Genomic DNA, 17,927 nt, shown 5'->3' with positions numbered 1-17,927 from the left:
CAATTTACCATGCGTGTTCTAAACAATATTTTGAACATAAAAAAATTGGTTATTTAGTTTCTACTACTTACATTAAAAAGCATCTGTTCAATCAAGACTTCTTGAAGCTATAAACATTTCGATAAATGTACTCACCGGCAACTCAACAGAGTTAATCAAGGTCTGTTTCAACTTATCTATTTATTTGTGCAAGAGGAAAGAAAAGATCCCCTAAATCAGTGGTGTCAAAATCAATTGATCTCGCGGGCCGCATTTCCTCGCAAAATAGGTTATACTTTCCATGTTTCAAAGGGGTCGCGGGCCGCATGTTTGACATCACTGCCCTAAATGGTGCTTGAATTGATGATTTTTGTCCATGACAACGCATACGCGTTTGAACTAGCCAATAAGATTAGAAAATGACACGGTCTTTGAACCGTATATAAATGTATCACTTTCTGTATATTTTATCTATGCTAAAAAGATATTCGTTTTCATTTTAATCATCGTTAATCATAGGAAACGAACAGGCTCGTGCTATTGTGAGATTAGCGACAAGTGCAAGTGCCAATGTGGAGTTAAAAACGACTCGCTATTTTCTACTGTAAGCCTTTGCGTACAGCTGTACGAAATCTTTTAAGCTGTCAGCGTAGTAATCCGCTTCCTGTAGAGGACTTTCGGAGCGCAGCATCTGCTCCTTGGAGGTGCCGCCCGAGAGGACGAGCAACTTTTGAAATCCGCACAGCGAAGCGAACGCCATATCCTGCTCGAGCATGTCCCCGATGAGCAGCGTTCTCGCGGGCTGCCCCAGCTCGTACTGGTCCCGCACGATGGTCCGCAGATGGTAGCCGGGTTTGCCGAGCACGATCGCCCGCTTGCCGACCGCCTTCTCCAGCAGCTCCACGAACGCACCCGGCCCTATCATGTCGCAACCCGGCTTCACGTGGATCGTCTTGTCGGGTGCCCCCGCGATCAGCAGGCAGTCCGGGTGGCGCTTCAGGTACATCTCCGCGCGCATCAGCTTCGGATAGTTCGCATTGAAGTCGACGTCCACCACCACCGCCCGGACCGGGGCCCGGTCGTCGACGGTGGCGATGATCTGATGGAACGACTCCGGCAGCGGCTGCGTCGGTCCGTCGAGCAGCTGGAAGCCGGCCTGCTGCAGCACGCCCTTGAAGTTGTCTGTCCCCAGGCAGTAGATGAGCCCCTCGAACGCGCGCGCCCGCAGATAGCGCACGATCGAAGCGGCCGGATGTATGATGTCACCCTCTTGCACCGCGAACCCGAGCGCCTGCAGCTGCTGGCGATAGCTCACGAACGGCCGCACGCTGTTGTTGGTGATGAACTTTACCGTTTTGCCGCTACCCTGAAGCAACTTCAGTGCCGCATCGGCTCCTTCAATCGAATCGTACACCGACCAGAGCACACCTGCGTGAAAAATAAATCTTTATTATTATTTATATTATTTTTTAAAAACCTAACCGTCACGCTTGATCGATGCAATACTTTAACTATTTATGGAAACACGCAAAAGACTAATCCCATTGTATGCAAAATATAGAAAACAATATCAAACTTATCCATCAATAATGCGTGCAATTATTTTAACACTAGCAATACCATAATTAATAGTAACAAAATATTACACTATTTAAAGTTAATTTGTTTTTTTTTTATGAGATGGTGATGTCGTGCAGTAAAATTTACATAGGATGTACTAAATACGTTAATCAAAAATTTACATTACTCAATTTATTTTTAAATGGCTTCAGTTAAAAACCTGCCCGTGCATCTTACCCCACTGGGGCAGCTTGCTCCACTTTGCCCTTTTTATTCACGAGCGCCGGAAATGGTTCCGGAATGGAAATGCAAAATGTAAAGATCCACGGACAAGCCAACGAATGTCATTTAATGTGCGTTCACAAATTCGTTGGGCAGTTCGAAACAAGAAATAAAAATGAAACAAAAAAATATACACAAAACACTCAAACACAAATTAATCACTGCCACACGCAACACACTAAACGAAAATTGTATTGAAGGTTAATTGATCTTCGCCAGATTTAGGACTGGAAGGTAATCTGCATGCCCGACGAAACAAAGCCCGATTATTTGTATAACGTTGGTTAAGCCCCAAATGGTTCGCGATTGGCTTTACCTGGACGCCGAATAAAGCAGGGAACGGTATTGGTGAACTAAATCAATCAACGTGATGTTCTTCTTCTTGGACTGATTATTTTGAGAATGTTTAGGGCGTTAACATTGAGCGATAATCCAACATTAATCCGACATTATGTTAGAATAAACGGGTTCTAAACTAGATGCAACAGGCCGACAACAAAAACTGCTCAATCAATCGAGTTGAAATCATTTCTTTGAATCTTTAAAATAGATTGTTCACTCAATATGGGCCCGTGTACCCGGCCCATTATAGCTAGTAAAATTAAATGTGCGAACGACGACGACTTTCCTACGTAAAAGGTGCATAATTACCATCACAGTCCAGGACGGCCGTATCGAACGATGCAAGAAACTGACGGCTTTCTTCCTCGGACAGCTCCAAAATATGTCTTCCACGGGACATGGTTGACGAACGATCGGAGAACGAGACACTTACCACTCGCAGTTCGGGCGGTAAACTGCCGCAACGGACGCACCGACTGGCCTATTTCTAGCTGATTGGAAGTAATCATACGTCCATTGGCGCTAATCTCGATTGATTGAAAATGGATCTTGCCGTTGCGGTGGATGGATCATCTTTCACCCAGCATCCTGGGGAACGAGTTTGAAGGAAGGGAAAGGGCAAATACACCAGGCAGAACCTATGAACTACGCTACGAAACAAACACACACACACATTCGTTTCTGAAAATGGTTCACTTTATGAGGCAGATCTGATAAAAAAAAAACAATTAACAATTACAATGACAAATCCATCCGTCGATCGATTTTCAGAGGCTGCACGTAGGTAAAGAACGTGCGTGAGGTGAGTGAGGCGTTTTCAGCTGAGAAGAATATACAGCGGTGTCGTGTACCTAAGGGAAACGTCTTAGGTAACAGTTTAGTTTAGTGATTCATTGTTTCTGGATGCTGGATGTACGTGCTTGCTTTGCACGAACAAACAGCGATGTGCGTCGTAAGCGTAATTTGAGCCACTGCTCAATGGCGACGGCGGCGGTATCGACCGGGGGGGGATGGGGGCCTACACACGCGACGTCACGATGTGCACCGCCTGAAACGAGTCGGCATCTTCATCCCCGCCATGGTCATCTGGTGGCGGCGCGATGTACTCGGTGTCGTCCGCGATCGAACCGTAGTTCAGTCTCTCGTCATCCGGACTGCTGTCCTCCGACGGCAGATACCCGTTGTGCGTGTAGCTGCTAGCGGCACCGCCCGCTGCCGCGGTGCGCTGTATCTTCAGCTTCTCCTGCTCGATTATAAACTCGTTCGTGAGGTACTGCTCGCGCTTGATCTGGTCCTGCAGCCGGCCGGGCACGTCCGGTATCGCCCACGCGACGACGATCTGCACCAGGCTGACCAGGTTCTGGTAGATCACGACGAACGTTAGCCGGTAGGCTAGAATCTCCCAGTAGAGCAGCGGTCGCTTGTACCGATCCTTATCGTCGTGTGCGTTGCGATACTCCGTGTACCGGCAGATGGTTACGTTCTTGAATTCATCTGAACTCCACTCCGGCGCGCTTTTCTCCTCGAAATCGGATACATTAAAGGAAGCGAGCGTGTGGTTCACGAAGCCTACGTCCGTGCCGTACCTTCTGATGTACCACAGCCGCGGAATAAAGTTGGAAGAAAATGCTATAATAAAGGCCTACCGGTGGGTGGGAGGGCAGAAGACGTAGTGAGAGAGGTTAGATAAGGCTGATGGCCCTGACCGTGCCGGGCACACACTGCGGGCATACTTACACTCGAAATGACGGCGACCTTGCCAACCACGTGCATGATGTTGTACCAGATGCCCAGATCGCGGACCCGCTGCGGCACCGAGCGTTTGTAGTAGAGCAGGAACTTTTTCGCATCGAGGCGGGTTTCGAACACGTTGTTAAGTAGTGCGAAAAACGGAGCCAACGGGAACGCCACCACAAATATCGTGATAAAACCATACTGAATAACTACAAGGACAGTCAACAAAAACAATTGTTGGTTAAAATATGGCCCACCATTAGATGATAGCATTGCGCTGGTCGATGGTTTACCCATTTTCAAATATTCGTTAAACAGGCTGCGGTCGTGCCAGTTGATCAGGTTAAAGTCTTTGGTCCACTGATTGCAGCAAATCAGTCGCTCGCCATTTTCGCTGTCACTTCCCTCGATTCCCAGCACGCTGCGGAACTCCTTGAACTTCTGCGCCAGGAATGGTATCAGAATCTCCGTGATGCCGCCGATCGCCTGCTTGCCAACCATGATGATGGCCAGCTGAATGCAGAGCTCCATCAGGCAGCCGCCGGGGCTGCACTCCTCCTGCCGCAGATTCATTATGCGGTTGTACTTCGCCGGATAGCCGGGGTACTTGCCCTTTATGAACGCGATGTAAAAGATCGAGCTGTAGTAGTTCACGAACTCAAAGAGGTAGATCTTCAGGTTGAGACTCTCGTTGTACTCGGTCTGCGTGCGCCTATACTCGACGTCGGTCATGTACACGGCCACGTACTGGTACACGTAGGTCAGCACGGTCGAGGCGAGCAGATTGATGACCGCCGTAATCGCCGGGAAGATGATTAGCTTGCCCGAAACCGACCAACCCTCGCCATAAATAGTTTTAGATGTCATCAGTGACATCCGATAGACTACGATACCGAACACTGCCATTATAGTAAGCATAATCTGTAAACAGGAACGAATAGGACAAATTGTTATGATGAAGTTGAATGATAAATAGCAATTATTGGTGAAACACAAAAACACTCGTATTTATAAAAGAATCATAAATGCTTTTGATTCGTCACAATGTGTGCTATCGTTGACCATATTGCAAATTAACAAACTTTATGCCAAGTACCTCGCTGTCTAGTGACTTTATATTCTTCCAAACTACTTTTAAAATGACAGACTGACATAGTCTACTATCCTTGAGCTTGCCACTGTGAATGTATATTTTTCACCCATAGCACTACAGTAAACTTCAATTCTAAAAAAATGAAAATCTGTCGAGTGATGCAATAAAATACCTGGTACTTTTCTTAGAAAAGAGGTTGACCTTTTGAAACCGCATCGATAAATTTAAGTAATGTACATTGCTAATGCAATACTAATCCACAAATATACGAAATGTGCAGCAAGATCTTATGAATTAATAAGAGAACAGACCTCTTAATTATTAGGCTAGGTTAGACTTAGTTGTACGGTTTTCTTTTCAGTTCTGTTCTGACATGGATTTTTTTTCGAAAAGCTAACATTTCGTTGCGTCACAATAAACAGGAGACTTTCGCCAAATGTTTCAACAGCTGCTGTTAACTCAGATGAATTGACAAATAGCGGAGAAATATGCCGGTGAGTTTAGGTCTACTAATTAATAAACATTCAAGAAGAATTGTCAAATCGCAGAATCATTCGGTCAAATCGCAGGTTTCAAGTGCGATTGCAACCCGGTTTGGGATACCTACAAATAGGAAAATCACAGAGTAACTGTACAGGAAGCTTGGAAACTTCTTCGTCCAGAACGGTGGCGACGGTTCCGGGGCGCCGGTAGCAATGTTGAACATTGTTTTCTTGATGTTTTTCAGCCGCGAAAGATACTGTGGGCGCGGCGGCTCGGCCAGCGAGCAGTATTCGGTGATGCCCCATCGGTGCTGGATGCGCGACGAGTACCGCTTCCACATCTCGAGGTAGAGCGTGGCTACACAGGGGGGAGAAAGACAGATAGAATCAAGATGAGAAATGTGGTTCCAACAGACAAGAGTTTGAACAGTAGGTTGGTTCAACGCATTCAACGCACCCCATACGGACATAAAGATTGAGAATACGATCGTCATCTCGTTGTCGAAGATGTGCGACAGCTTCGACACGCCGCATGTCGTGTTCAGCCTCCAGAAATCGCAATACTTGTCGCACTGCGGGCACATGTAGGTGGTGTTGTCGTTACAGATCTCCTTGCTCATCTGGTTGCCCGAGAAAGTCAACAGGCCGTAGAAGAAGCAGATCAGCCCGACGACCGACGCCGGGATGAGCATGTGCGTGTAGAATCCGAGCCAGGCGAAGTACATCGCTATCTTCACGCCGAAATACTCCTTGATGTGATCGAGCGGCTGATGTTTGATCCACTTGTTGATCGAGGCCCACTCCTCCAGGAGCAGCGCCCGCTGGCAGCTCGACTTCTGGTCCGTGCAGCCGTCGTGCAGCGGGTACGCGTCCATATACACCATGTCCTCCACCAGCCGCCGGATGCCGATGTCCTTCTTCTCGTCCACGTTCTCGCTGTAGTACGTGCGCTCCAGGATGAAGTGCGCCACCGCGATCCGGATGGTTGGCGTGAAGAATTTCGGATCGTGATCGTTAAATAGGTACGGCTTGTCGCGCGAGTACTCGTACAGCAGCCGGTACTCCGGCTCGGCGAACTTCTTCCGGTCGATGATGACGAAGTTGAACAGCGGCCGCCGGAACCACCGCACCAGCGTGCCCTGGATGCTGAACTCGTGTATCTTCTCCTGATTGTCCAGCTTCCGCATCGGCATCTGCATCTTCATGATCTCGCAGTAGTGCGACAGGACGTTCGCCGGCACGTGTATCTTGACGAAATGGATCCGCTGGCAGTTTTCCATCTCGATCTCGAGCCCCTCCGCCTCCAAGTTGCGCTGGAATATTCTGCGCTTCGCCACGGCAATCGGATCCGTCTCCTCCCCATCCTCGCCATTGAATGCCAGCACGTAGTCGACGATTCGCTTCTGATCTTGAAAGTATTTCCATGTCTAGCGCGATGCGAAAAGGGGAAGAAAGAGGGCTAGATTAGAGATTGTTGCACGTTTTGCGCCCGTTTGTGAGTTTTATAACGTAACACTCCTGGTTAGCTAGCTCAACTGCACTGATCACCAATCGTTAGTTAGTAGGCACGACAGTAGAGGGAAGTAGCTGCCTCACACCCATCGTGCCGTATTAGTAGAGCTTAGGGTACGGGTTAGTGGGAAGGGAGGAAATCCCTGAAAATGGTTGAAAATATGGAAGTAGGGAAATAATATCTCTAGGTGAAAACCCCATAAATGTGATTGGGTCTATGAGTCTAAATTACACGGTGTCTAATATAGTCTCATTCTAATTCAAATATCAATTATTTCGTTCAACACTACGTGGGATTTTCTTGGTCTTTTTTTAACGAATTCTCTATGTGTATAGATCTACTACATCGCCGTTTTCATTCGAAGGATTACCCAAATGATCATGTTTTACTAGTTTATATTTTATAGCACATATGGCCAATCAAAACAGATCATTGGAATGGATTCTGCTGAACTGGGAGCCCAATTATTCTTGACTAAAAAGTAAGTTAAATACACTCGTTTTCAGTTATGAATCAAACGAGCTATTGTTTCATCTTGTTTTCTAAGGTGTCGAAAGGTGCCCGTCCTTCTCCTATATTTTCCCTATGCTTGTCTTCACAACATGCTGCGAAAACATCCATTATAAAATGTAGAGCGTGTACCGCCTTTTTCGATTTAAAAAAAAATAAGGGATGGCGGATTTTGGACTACTCTTGGACATATGAGACCGCAATCTGCCTTTTTGCACAGCCTGAGATCGCCATAGGACATAGGATTTCATCCGAAAATATCAACGCTCTGTCAGCGTTCTTCAAGCCTTTTCAAGTGAAAGATTGTAAAACTTCGTCAAATTCGGAGTTTTTCATTGCTTAGGAGCTTGTAGAAGTAAACTGTATGTATCCTTTTAAGAGACATTCACACCTTTGGGGCCACTTTCAGTACATAACCTTTGAATTTTCATCAAGTTCGTTTCCTGACGGCCTTGTTCATTCGTTGAGGGTTAACCGAACGATTTACATGTAGATGTTCTGGTGATCAATTCAGTCAACCTTACTTATTTTCCTCACTCTCCTTCAAAATTGATGTATTCATGTCAACCCGGAACATTTTCAACTTTTATCATAGATGAACGGTGAATGATTAGAATCAAACAAACTTTTCACTGTCTTGTGTAGAATATCTGTATGTAATCTGAATGAATTGTAGCGTCGAACCAGAATATATTGGCCACAGTGTAAATTAGGAGCCCCGGATGTCTGGATCTTTCTTTTTCGCTCTGATGATAGCGGCACACATTTTGTATGTGTTTGGTTTTTTAATGCAGTGCAAGCCACACATCTGTTACAACTTCCACATGAACTTTAAAAGAACCAGGGATTCTGTTCGCTGATGGTTCGCTGGTTCCGTGGATAAAGGTGTGTTTAGAATGGCTTAGTGCTGTTGATCGTTCGGCAACGTGTGTTGCATTGAGTCGGCGGTTATGTTCTCGCCTGTCGCGGTTGTTGGGGATGATGTGAGTTGATCGGCGACATCGTGTGCTAGCTCTGGCTATTTCTCGCCGTTGGCGGAAAAATTGTGCACAAACAATTTCACCAAAAAAACAAAATTACACACAAAACACACACATACACACAAGGGAGGGAGACGGAAGCACACGGTCGGTACGCGGTGTGTGTGTGTGTATTTGATGGTTCTAAATATAAGCTAAGCTGTCCGCCAAAAACCCCGGACAGCCGACGGCCTACCCCACCGCAGTCTCTGTGCAGCCTGAGACAGATTTTGCACATGGCTCGCGGACTTGTGTTCACCGTTCGCCTCCTGCTCCACCGCGCGGCCGCCTCTACTGCCCACTACCGAACGCTTCTTCACTCACTGTCCCGTGTCTTGCTCAGCACATCACACCTCAGGATTGCGTGTTTTTCCAAAAACAAAATTTGAGCAAAGCGTCTCCGCTAGAGCGGCCTGCCGTGGACTGTTACTTTCACGCGATCACGTTGACACACACACACCGTGCTTGACACCACCGGCACCAAAGAGTTCGACTTGTTGGAGCGCGCAACAATGACATCTATCGCAAAAAGCACGTCTAGCGCCGGCCGGTTGTTGCGGAAGCACAGGCAGGACCGAATCCTCCCGGTCGATCGCAGAGCAGGCATGGATCCGCATCCGCCAGAGCTCGCGGATCCGTCAAAGTGGCCACTTGTCTTAGGGACACGCGCAAAAAAAAAACCAACCACCACAAACACCACACACACACAAGCGCGCGCGGGGCACGATTGGCGACCCACGCCGAATCCTGCCCGACGCGAGCGAAGGTTGTCGCGTTTCTATTTCCGAACGCCGTGACCGACCGACCGTCAAGCGAAGGAACGCAGTGGCCAGCCACACCAAAAAGCCACAGGTGCAAAGAACAATCCCCAAGCAGAGGCTGTGTTTCCTGTTGTTTGGGGCGTTCTGCAATTCCTTAACCGGCCGCAAAATTACCGCGGCGTAACGAGGGAGTCCCCTGGTCGTGTGTATGATGTTCCGGTCGTTTGACTCATCGTTTTTTTTTTAGCAAGGTACTCAAACAAAAATAGCAAACGACAACACTTCCAAAACCCCACTATGAGTAAGCTTTCGCCTCGGACAACATCGCGATGTTTATATAAATATAAATGAACCTTTTTTTGTAGTTGCTTGGCTACAAGACATTGTAATTATCACTCTTCTTGATGGTTAAAAAAACACGAACAATTTTATCGACAACGTTATTTTACCAATTAACGCGGCCTGTTCGAAATGCAACCGGTTTGCTGGTGGTAGCAGAAGGTGAGCCTCTTGTAACAACAGATGCAACGTAAAGTATATGTTACTGCACCGAAGCATCGTTCCGCCAGATCGACGCCTTCCAAAAAATGCTGTACGATGCTGGCGGTAACGGCTTTGAAACGACGGGGGCCTTTGATAGCACGCGGCCCACTATCAGCCCACTCTTGCCTTCGCGGGGTTGAGGGTCGGATGGTGCCGAAATGCAGGCCTGCGTGCCACGGATAAGTGAGCCATACCAACGGATTTGGGTAGGTTCGCAGGGGCAGAACACTTCAACGAGCTACACTACGAGCGATAGCAAAAGCAAAGGAAGCAGCAGTAGCAGTTCTACGAAAGCGACACTGCCAGATGTTGAGGGGTTTTGGAGGCTTTAGCTCCAACATCCTGTGCCGTGCTTCCGTGCTGGGACGCTCACGTGACATCTGTTTCCCGATCCTGCCTTGACGCTGGTGGTCGTCTTGGTTGCCCTACTAGTTGCCTCTGATCCCTGAACGGTCGTTTCTAACTGCACCTTCGCCTGGTCCGGCGCCATCGAAGCCAGCTCGTTGCACACCATACTTTGGCCAGTATACCGGGGACCCGTTTCTTCGCAGCTTCTTCACTTTACAGCGGCAGGAACCACAGCGGGCATCACCGCACGCTTAACACAACCCGCTCGAGCTAGGAACTTCGGTTCAGGAACAGGACCACCACCGTGTTCGTGTGTCTGGCCAAACGCACTGCTGACGAGCAACTTCTCCGACACGGGTGCCGTCCTGATTTTGCAACGTCTTGTGTGAGCGCTCACCAGCAACCGTCATCTCACAGTGGAACGCTAAACGCCGCCGCGCTATCGCCACCGTCATCCCTGTCCATACACGTCGTAGTACGTAGTCGTCATCCTCCTCGTGTGTAAGCAAATCAGTACTTTTTTTTTGCTTATTTATTTAGCGCTGCCCTCCTGCCGGAACCTTGATTTCTGCTCAACACACAACAAGCACGCAGTTGAGAGGAAGTTCTCTCGGCGCGGCCACAGGGATGTTCCAATAAACGACCAAACGGTCTACACACTGCTCTCGATCTCTCTCCTGCTCTGCTCCCTGAAATGGCGATAGAAATAGATCTCGGAGAGTTAGGCGAAAATCTCCAACCGTGCTTCACGCAACCGGACCGGAGGAGGAGGAGGAGCAGGAGCAGAGTGCCAACGCTATCATCCAAGGATGCTGTGCCGAACAGGGTGTGGGAGGGGGGAGCATGGCGTGGCTTGGGGAAGGTCAACAAAACACGGATTAGCCCCTTCCGCCACCGCCAGCTGTATGTGCGATGTAGTGTTAACCAATATGGTTAAGGCCATCGACACAATCTCAGTAGTTCGTTCTTCTTGCACTCTTCCTCTAACCAGGGGCATTACCCAGCCAGCCGAGACGGGGAACACTTTCTCATCCAGAGTGGTCAATGGCTGTTGCAAATTATATTGGCGTATGATTTTACGTACTTTTCAGTTGTCAACGGAACGTTATTAGACAACTAAGCTTGAAACATCAATTGGGTGATTTGAAGTAAACTTGTTACGTAGTCTTTTCATAATATAATCAATAATGAACGATGGCAATCGAAACACTCGAAGTTATATAAGTAATAATAGTTGGAATAGGTAATAGTTAGGATGAAGGAATGAAATTGATTAAACAAATAAACGTATAACAATTATGTACAGGGTGCGTGATGAACTGTTGCACTTAATTTAACAAATCATATCACGTGTTTGATGGTTGCAATGAACAGCACTGAAAAGATTTTTGCGTTATTATCAGAAGAAAAACTAACCAGAAAAGAATAAAAAAAAAGGTTTCTAATGCTGCAATTCGCTGATAAATTCCAAAAATAGCGCCAAGTTTATCAATTTGGCACCGAGCTTCAACGGTGACCCATTTTGTTTTTGCAAAGTTAGAGAGTACACTCAGCTTCTTTAAGCTTACCCCATCGATTGAAAAGCCGTACATATTTACCGACTGAATAAAAATTAAAATCCCTGGTAATTTTGTTCCTAATACCTTACATAATAGGCTTTGTTAAATTTATCTGAATATTGTGACGCGAAGATGGGAAACAATTTGTTCAAATTTATGGCAAAAATTCTAAACGCACCCTGTGATTAAGTATTAATAGTTGGGATGAAATGGAATAAGGAATGGAATTGATTAACTAAATAGACGAACGAAATATAATTTAATAAAGAAACGAGATTGAAAAGAAAATTTATCCTAACGTGTTAGGAGAGGAGAAATGGAGAGAAGCAATTCCGTGCACCGTTGTCATGCTAGGTGGATAGGTCAGATTGGACGCTTAGATTTAACGGGACGGATATGGAGGGGGTAGGCGGTAGAGATAGAGCCGCTGAGGGGTTTATGCTAGAAGATGTGTGTGAGATTAAAATTTAATATGATACGTTTACCCTAGACTTCCACAGCGAATAGGTAACTATCTGTTTGGTACTGTCATGCTCATAACCATGTTGGTAATCAGTACGATAAGGGAGGTAGCTAGTGGAGTGACTAGTGCTAGGCACCTTTTCATTGTACTCGGTGCTGAGGACGGTCGGTTTCAGTATGCCGCTGATAAAACCCTTGGCGCCGTTGTTCGCCGGAGGCCGGGCCACGTACGGCAGGTTGGCGAGGCCACCGTTGGCGCGCGAGTCCTGCAGCAGCGCCTCGGTGGTTGTGCGGATGCTGCCGGTGCTGCGCTGCTCTTCGCCGTCCGTCAGCGGAGGCCCTCGAAGGCGTTGATCGGTGGTGCCCGAGTCGACCGAGCCGAACCGGACGTCCTCGGCCGAATGGTAGACGGTCTGGCGGGACAGATAGAGCGACTTCCGGAGCGTGCCGTCCGACGTGACCGACACCGCATCTAGGTAGATGCTATCCCGCTCGTCCATGTCGTCACCGTAGTCGTAGTTGCCGTCCTCGTCGTCCTCGTCGTCACCGTCGCCGTCGTACTCCGCGTTCCGCGGGTAGCTGTCGTACCGTGGGGCAGGGTAATTCGTCCGGCGTTGACGCTCGCTAGCTGTGAACCGCTTTGTGGCAGACTCGCCCCAATATCGGTGGACCTTGGGTGGCACGGGCGGTTCTATCGCATCCCGAAAGTCGGTCAGATCGCACAACACATCGTAGCACTCATCGTCGTGGTACTGACCACCGCCGCCGCTGCCGCCGTCGTCGTCCTGCCCCTCGTTCGGCTCGTCGATATCCTGATAGCTCACTGTTTGTGTGTGTGTGTGATTGTGTGATGTGGTACCGGAAACGAAAAACGAACGTGTTACAAACAAATTCGGGAAAAGTAACGGAACTCCGAGTAGAGTCGGATGGGATGCAACTTTCTCGCCCAACGAAAGGTGTGATACTGTGCGAACTTTCTTCATCTGCCGCCGAATTACCTCGCCGATACATCGCTGCTTATCACGCCCCTCGCACCCACACCACACCGCCTCCAACTTGATATTACAATTTCTCCCGAAAAACAACCACAGCACGGTGCGCGGACGTCATGGGAGGATTACCACCCGAGGTTCGGCTTATCTTCCCTTCGAGCAGAGGGAAATGCAATGTGTCCGGAAAGCGGCCGATATACCGATGGGAACTTTAACAGATGCACGGGCGCGATAAAGACGAGTCGTCGAAGGACCGAGCATCCAGCAGCTCCTCACACTTCCAACGGGTCAAAAAAGTATCCCTCACTGCCAGAGTCAGGACTTTAGGGATTCGATCGTTCGACGCATGCCAGAAACCGGACCAGGATGGGCCAACCACACCGGAAGCTTTCAATTTACCCACCGGTGGTAGTTGATCGCGTCATCCGCACTACCCCGCCACATCACACACACGCCCGAACACACACACAAGACAAGATAACAACGGTGGGTTTCGGTTTGCGTTGTTTCCGATGCAATGCAAAGTTGCGGTGCAGCAAAACCCTCGCCGTGCCGTGCAGTGGCGATCAGCGACTAACGCGTAGAAGTCGATTAAATTACCCGCAGGCCCTTTTTGCCTGGAGTGCAGGTTGGAGGCGCGAGGCCACGGGCCCTCGCTTCAGCCGCTGTTCATCATTCATCAAACAGCGCGCGCGTTTGTGTGTGTATTGTTTTATTTCATTTCTCCTTGTTGCACGCCATTTTTATTATTCGTTTTTGCTACACCGGAGGCCAAAAAAAAGGGTTGCCACGGGCATCACAACAGCGTGATGATGGCGCGCACATGTGGCGCGAAAGCGCACTCCAGTGGATCAATTTTTCGCTTTCCGTCGAAACACGAAACAGCACGGTGTTTGTAAGGGAGGATGGGGAAGGAATTGCTTCAGTGCTCCCGTTGAATGTGTAACCAATTTTTGATCAAAACACATTTTAGTTTTCGCTTTTTTTGTGTTTGGTTTTGCACACCCACATTGTTTCATTGTTGCAGGCTAAGTAGGCGTTTTTCGTAGAGAACATTGTTGTTGCCGGTTGTTTCGTTCGCCATCCCAGAAAGTGTCAAAAACCGTCCTTCATAACCGGAAGAAATCCGTGTTCTACACAGTGAAACATAGCATCGTTAACCAAACTACCAGGTAACTTTACTTATTACAACCAAGCATATCTACTCACAACGTCAAAAACCACCTGCCATGGCAGGGAACTAGATAGTTTGCTAGACATGAAACAAAAACACGTTTAACATGCCATCTTTTGCAAAACATACCACATGTAACTTTGTTTATCATCATTTGTTCCACCCCAACATCAAAATGCTCCCACAATATCGTTAGGAAAAGGGACAGAGGGGTGTACAAATACTCACTATCGTGTAGAAATAAGTTCTACATAAAATATAAAAACTGCCTGGTACAACCAGTAACGTAATGTGAGGCAAAATGCATCCCTAAGCGGGAAACGCGAATTTCTCGAATTTCCGTTAAAGAAAAATATGTAAAATTTTCACATATTGCTTCGCTACCCTCTCTTCTACTACCAACAAATAATACAACGACATCAAAACTCTCAAATTGCTATCAAACCCGAAGATTTTTATGAGCACTTTTTCCCACGCGCCATTTTAGGAACGCGTGACTAATTATTTAACTAGAGCTATTTATCGTGACTTGTGACACATTTTATAATGTGAAAAATATAAAAAAAATCATTTTGGAGCTGCAGATGCAGAATGGTAATAATTTACTTCGATCGTACCGAAATCTTACAGGATTTCAGGCATAGTAAGCTTTATCTTGTTTTATCTGTTAAATGTGATTGTAGAACCGTCAAATTCACATATGATGTATAATATACGGCAAAGAACATATTCTATTACTTCAATTCGTTGGAAATGGGTTAATCCAGCTAAAGATGTGGCGGTGCATTTTACCTCATCAGGGCATCCGGGTACACTTTCCTCTAATTGAAGCATCTCTCGGTTGTCGCTGTTACATATGCGGGATGATTCTGCTTGCATTTGCAAATGCGCAAATATTTATGACACCGTCAGGAATGCTATTTCACCGCTGTTCTTATCACATAACCACGCATACACACGGGGGCCCCATGCCGATCACTTTCTCCGCGCCGACAACGTCAAGCCGAGCGGATGGAGCGAGCGGCGCCATATACATTTCAAGGTGCCGAACCACTCCAGGGCCCCCCACCGTAGGATATGGCTGCCAACACGGCGTTGGTGGTTGGATTGACAGGTTGGGAAGGTTTGCAGCAGCGACAACGTAACCTCCAAAACTGAGACGGCAGCAAGCACCCCCATCGGGGTCACTCCGGGTGTGCTAGCATGCTAACCAGTCTAGGGCCTCGTGCCAGCCCCGTTTTGATTTGGAAAATATATTTGTGTACACTGTTAGGGCGGAAGTATGCCAGTATTTGCCCACAACGCGACTGGACACAATCTATCATGAGTCACAATCAAATTCATTTTGAAGTTACCGTGTTACCAATAGTCTGTTTGCATACCGAAAATGCAAACAAGCAAAAGATAAAGCTCTGTTTGTTCTCAGTAGATGTTGAGGGATAACGGAAAGGATATGGGCATATCCGTGAAGACAAACATAAACAGCAAAACAAATTTGAAATCATAACAACATTATTTAACGTGTTCAATAGAGGTACATATGTGAATTTGTAATTATTCGCCCATACTATTGCCAACTCGGCGGCACGTATGAATGGCTGATATTAAAATGAAACAAAAACAAAATTGCCGCAATTGAAAACAAAATTCTAACGCTCTCGTTAGGAGGCAGCTAGCCGAGTTCCAACTCATGGAAGCGGTTTACCAATTAACTGGTACGAGATTGGTTTAGCATACCGGGAGTCTGGCCGCCTAACGGTGCGTGGCCGCTGGTATGCCGTTTTTCCGCAATTGAAGTCGGTCAACAACCTATGCGCTATGCTATGCGAAACTGTGCTTGTGCGTGTGTTTCTGTATGTTAACAGGAGAACTGAAACCGACCAGAATCGCATCGGAGCGATAGGGCAGTGTTTGAGGTCAACCAGGATGGGTGGTTCAATCAATATAATAAATTTCACCGTGTGTAATCAATAGGAAACGGCACACCAGGCACAGCATGGTTCGCACTCGATAAGCGGAGAAGACTGGAAGAAAACGGCAAACACGCGCGCCGCAAAACGAGTGGCCAAAATGTCCCGGAAATGCTAATGTGATGCCCCGGTGCCAGTAACGGTGGTTGCGGTGGTTGTTGTCGCTACGGTGGCTAATGTTACCACCTGCAGCTCGAATGCCGAGTCAAGTGTGCATACGCAAGCCGTTTTTTGCCACATGCCGTGCGCCATGTTCGCACTTCCTCCACCGGCTTTGCGGTTCCGCGGACGCCATTTTCATGTTGTCCCAGTTGGCGTTCAATCTCCCTCCGGGTTTTTTGATACTGTTTATCCAAACGATTGCGCGCTGAATCGCCCGGTAGTACCGGGAATCGGGTCTGCGCCAAACGCATTTACTTGATGAGAAAACGATGAGGCATCGTCTCGGATGACATCACCGGGTGTATACTTATATTCAAAGCAGTACGTGTATCATCTTGTCTCCGGATTTCACTCTTCCGCTCCGTCTCCGCACAACAGGCGAAGGAAATCGGCTCAAGGGCGTTTGGTGCGAGACGAATCTTGTGGCGGACGTTTTACCAGATCATGTGTAGCATTAATGTATGTTTTTGATCCAACAGCACCCCACGGTCTGCTGCAAGGAAAGATATTATCTACCCGGTAGCAGCGCTGCACCTACCTGATTGTCGGTTTTTATTTGCCTATAATAGCGGCTTGTTGAATGCCACGGCAGTTGATTGATTGAGCAGGATGGTCGCTTCTTCAAACGAAGGTAAATAGCTGCGCCAAGGTTTTTTTTATTTCCCGCAAACACACAGCACTATCTTTCCCGCCCCGCACGACACTCGATAACAGAACTTGGCACGCGATACCCGGACCGCCCCCGGGGTTTGAGGCGATAAGGCACACTTGTGGCACACGATAACGATCGGTACGCGGCGGATTATCTCGCCAGCAAGAGATTGCTTGGTCGGGTGTACAACACTACACTATCGATGGTGACCACAGCGAGCCGTCAGTGAAGGATAAGTCATCTGTTCTGACGGTCACCGCGAAACGTCATTCCCAGCGCGCTCTGGTATTTCCAGTTCGCACCGGTTACACGCGGCGCTTGCAGCACTGGTGGTAGTGCTGGCGGCAGACGTTTATATCCAATATCCAGCGCACCACACCACACAAGCGGAAGACGAAAGCAAACGCACAGTCGAAATTCCATCGGATGTTGCGCTGCTAGATGAATGGATTTTTTTTGCTAAGTCGCTAAGACATGGGACAATCACTTCCGGGTAATAAAAATCATGTATTTTTCAGATATAAAATATTTATCGTCTATGGCATCATCTCTACCGAGAGAGCAATCACAGCTTCGTTTTATCGCTGTTCAGTGCTATTATGTAGTACAGCATTTTTCGCTGTTCAGTACTTTTCCAATAAGCTTTATTCACTGTAACGATGCAGCTCCAGTTTTGGCCTCCTTTCTTTAACCTTTATTGAACATTCAGATGCGCAGCTCATCGGCTTTCTTTGGCTCAGTTTGGATGCCACAGAACAAGGAATCTACGTAAAACCAAATCATGGTCATT

General features: G+C 47.5%; 2 protein-coding genes across 2 annotated transcripts; both read right to left on the bottom strand.

Annotated features, from left to right (window-relative positions):
• Positions 1–169: 169 nt before the first annotated feature.
• Positions 170–2,593, bottom strand: LOC131269185 (glycerol-3-phosphate phosphatase). The gene is made up of 2 exons (XM_058271521.1): positions 2,473–2,593; positions 170–1,407 (listed from the first exon to the last, which is right to left on the bottom strand). The coding sequence occupies exons 1-2, from the start codon at positions 2,561–2,563 to the stop codon at positions 572–574; spliced, it is 927 nt and encodes a 308-aa protein (XP_058127504.1). The 5' UTR covers positions 2,564–2,593; the 3' UTR covers positions 170–571.
• Positions 2,594–2,867: 274 nt separating this feature from the next.
• On the bottom strand, positions 2,868–13,198 carry LOC131268611 (anoctamin-4). Its single transcript, XM_058270835.1, has 7 exons — positions 13,186–13,198; positions 12,325–13,010; positions 5,930–6,899; positions 5,598–5,830; positions 4,191–4,818; positions 3,901–4,106; positions 2,868–3,805 (listed from the first exon to the last, which is right to left on the bottom strand). The coding sequence occupies exons 1-7, from the start codon at positions 13,196–13,198 to the stop codon at positions 3,182–3,184; spliced, it is 3,360 nt and encodes a 1,119-aa protein (XP_058126818.1). The 3' UTR covers positions 2,868–3,181.
• Positions 13,199–17,927: the final 4,729 nt, after the last annotated feature.

This window comes from Anopheles coustani, chromosome X (genome assembly GCF_943734705.1).
Source record: "Anopheles coustani chromosome X, idAnoCousDA_361_x.2, whole genome shotgun sequence".
NCBI classification, from domain to species: Eukaryota; Metazoa; Arthropoda; class Insecta; order Diptera; family Culicidae; genus Anopheles; species Anopheles coustani.
This window is presented reverse-complemented; position numbering and strand designations above follow the sequence as displayed.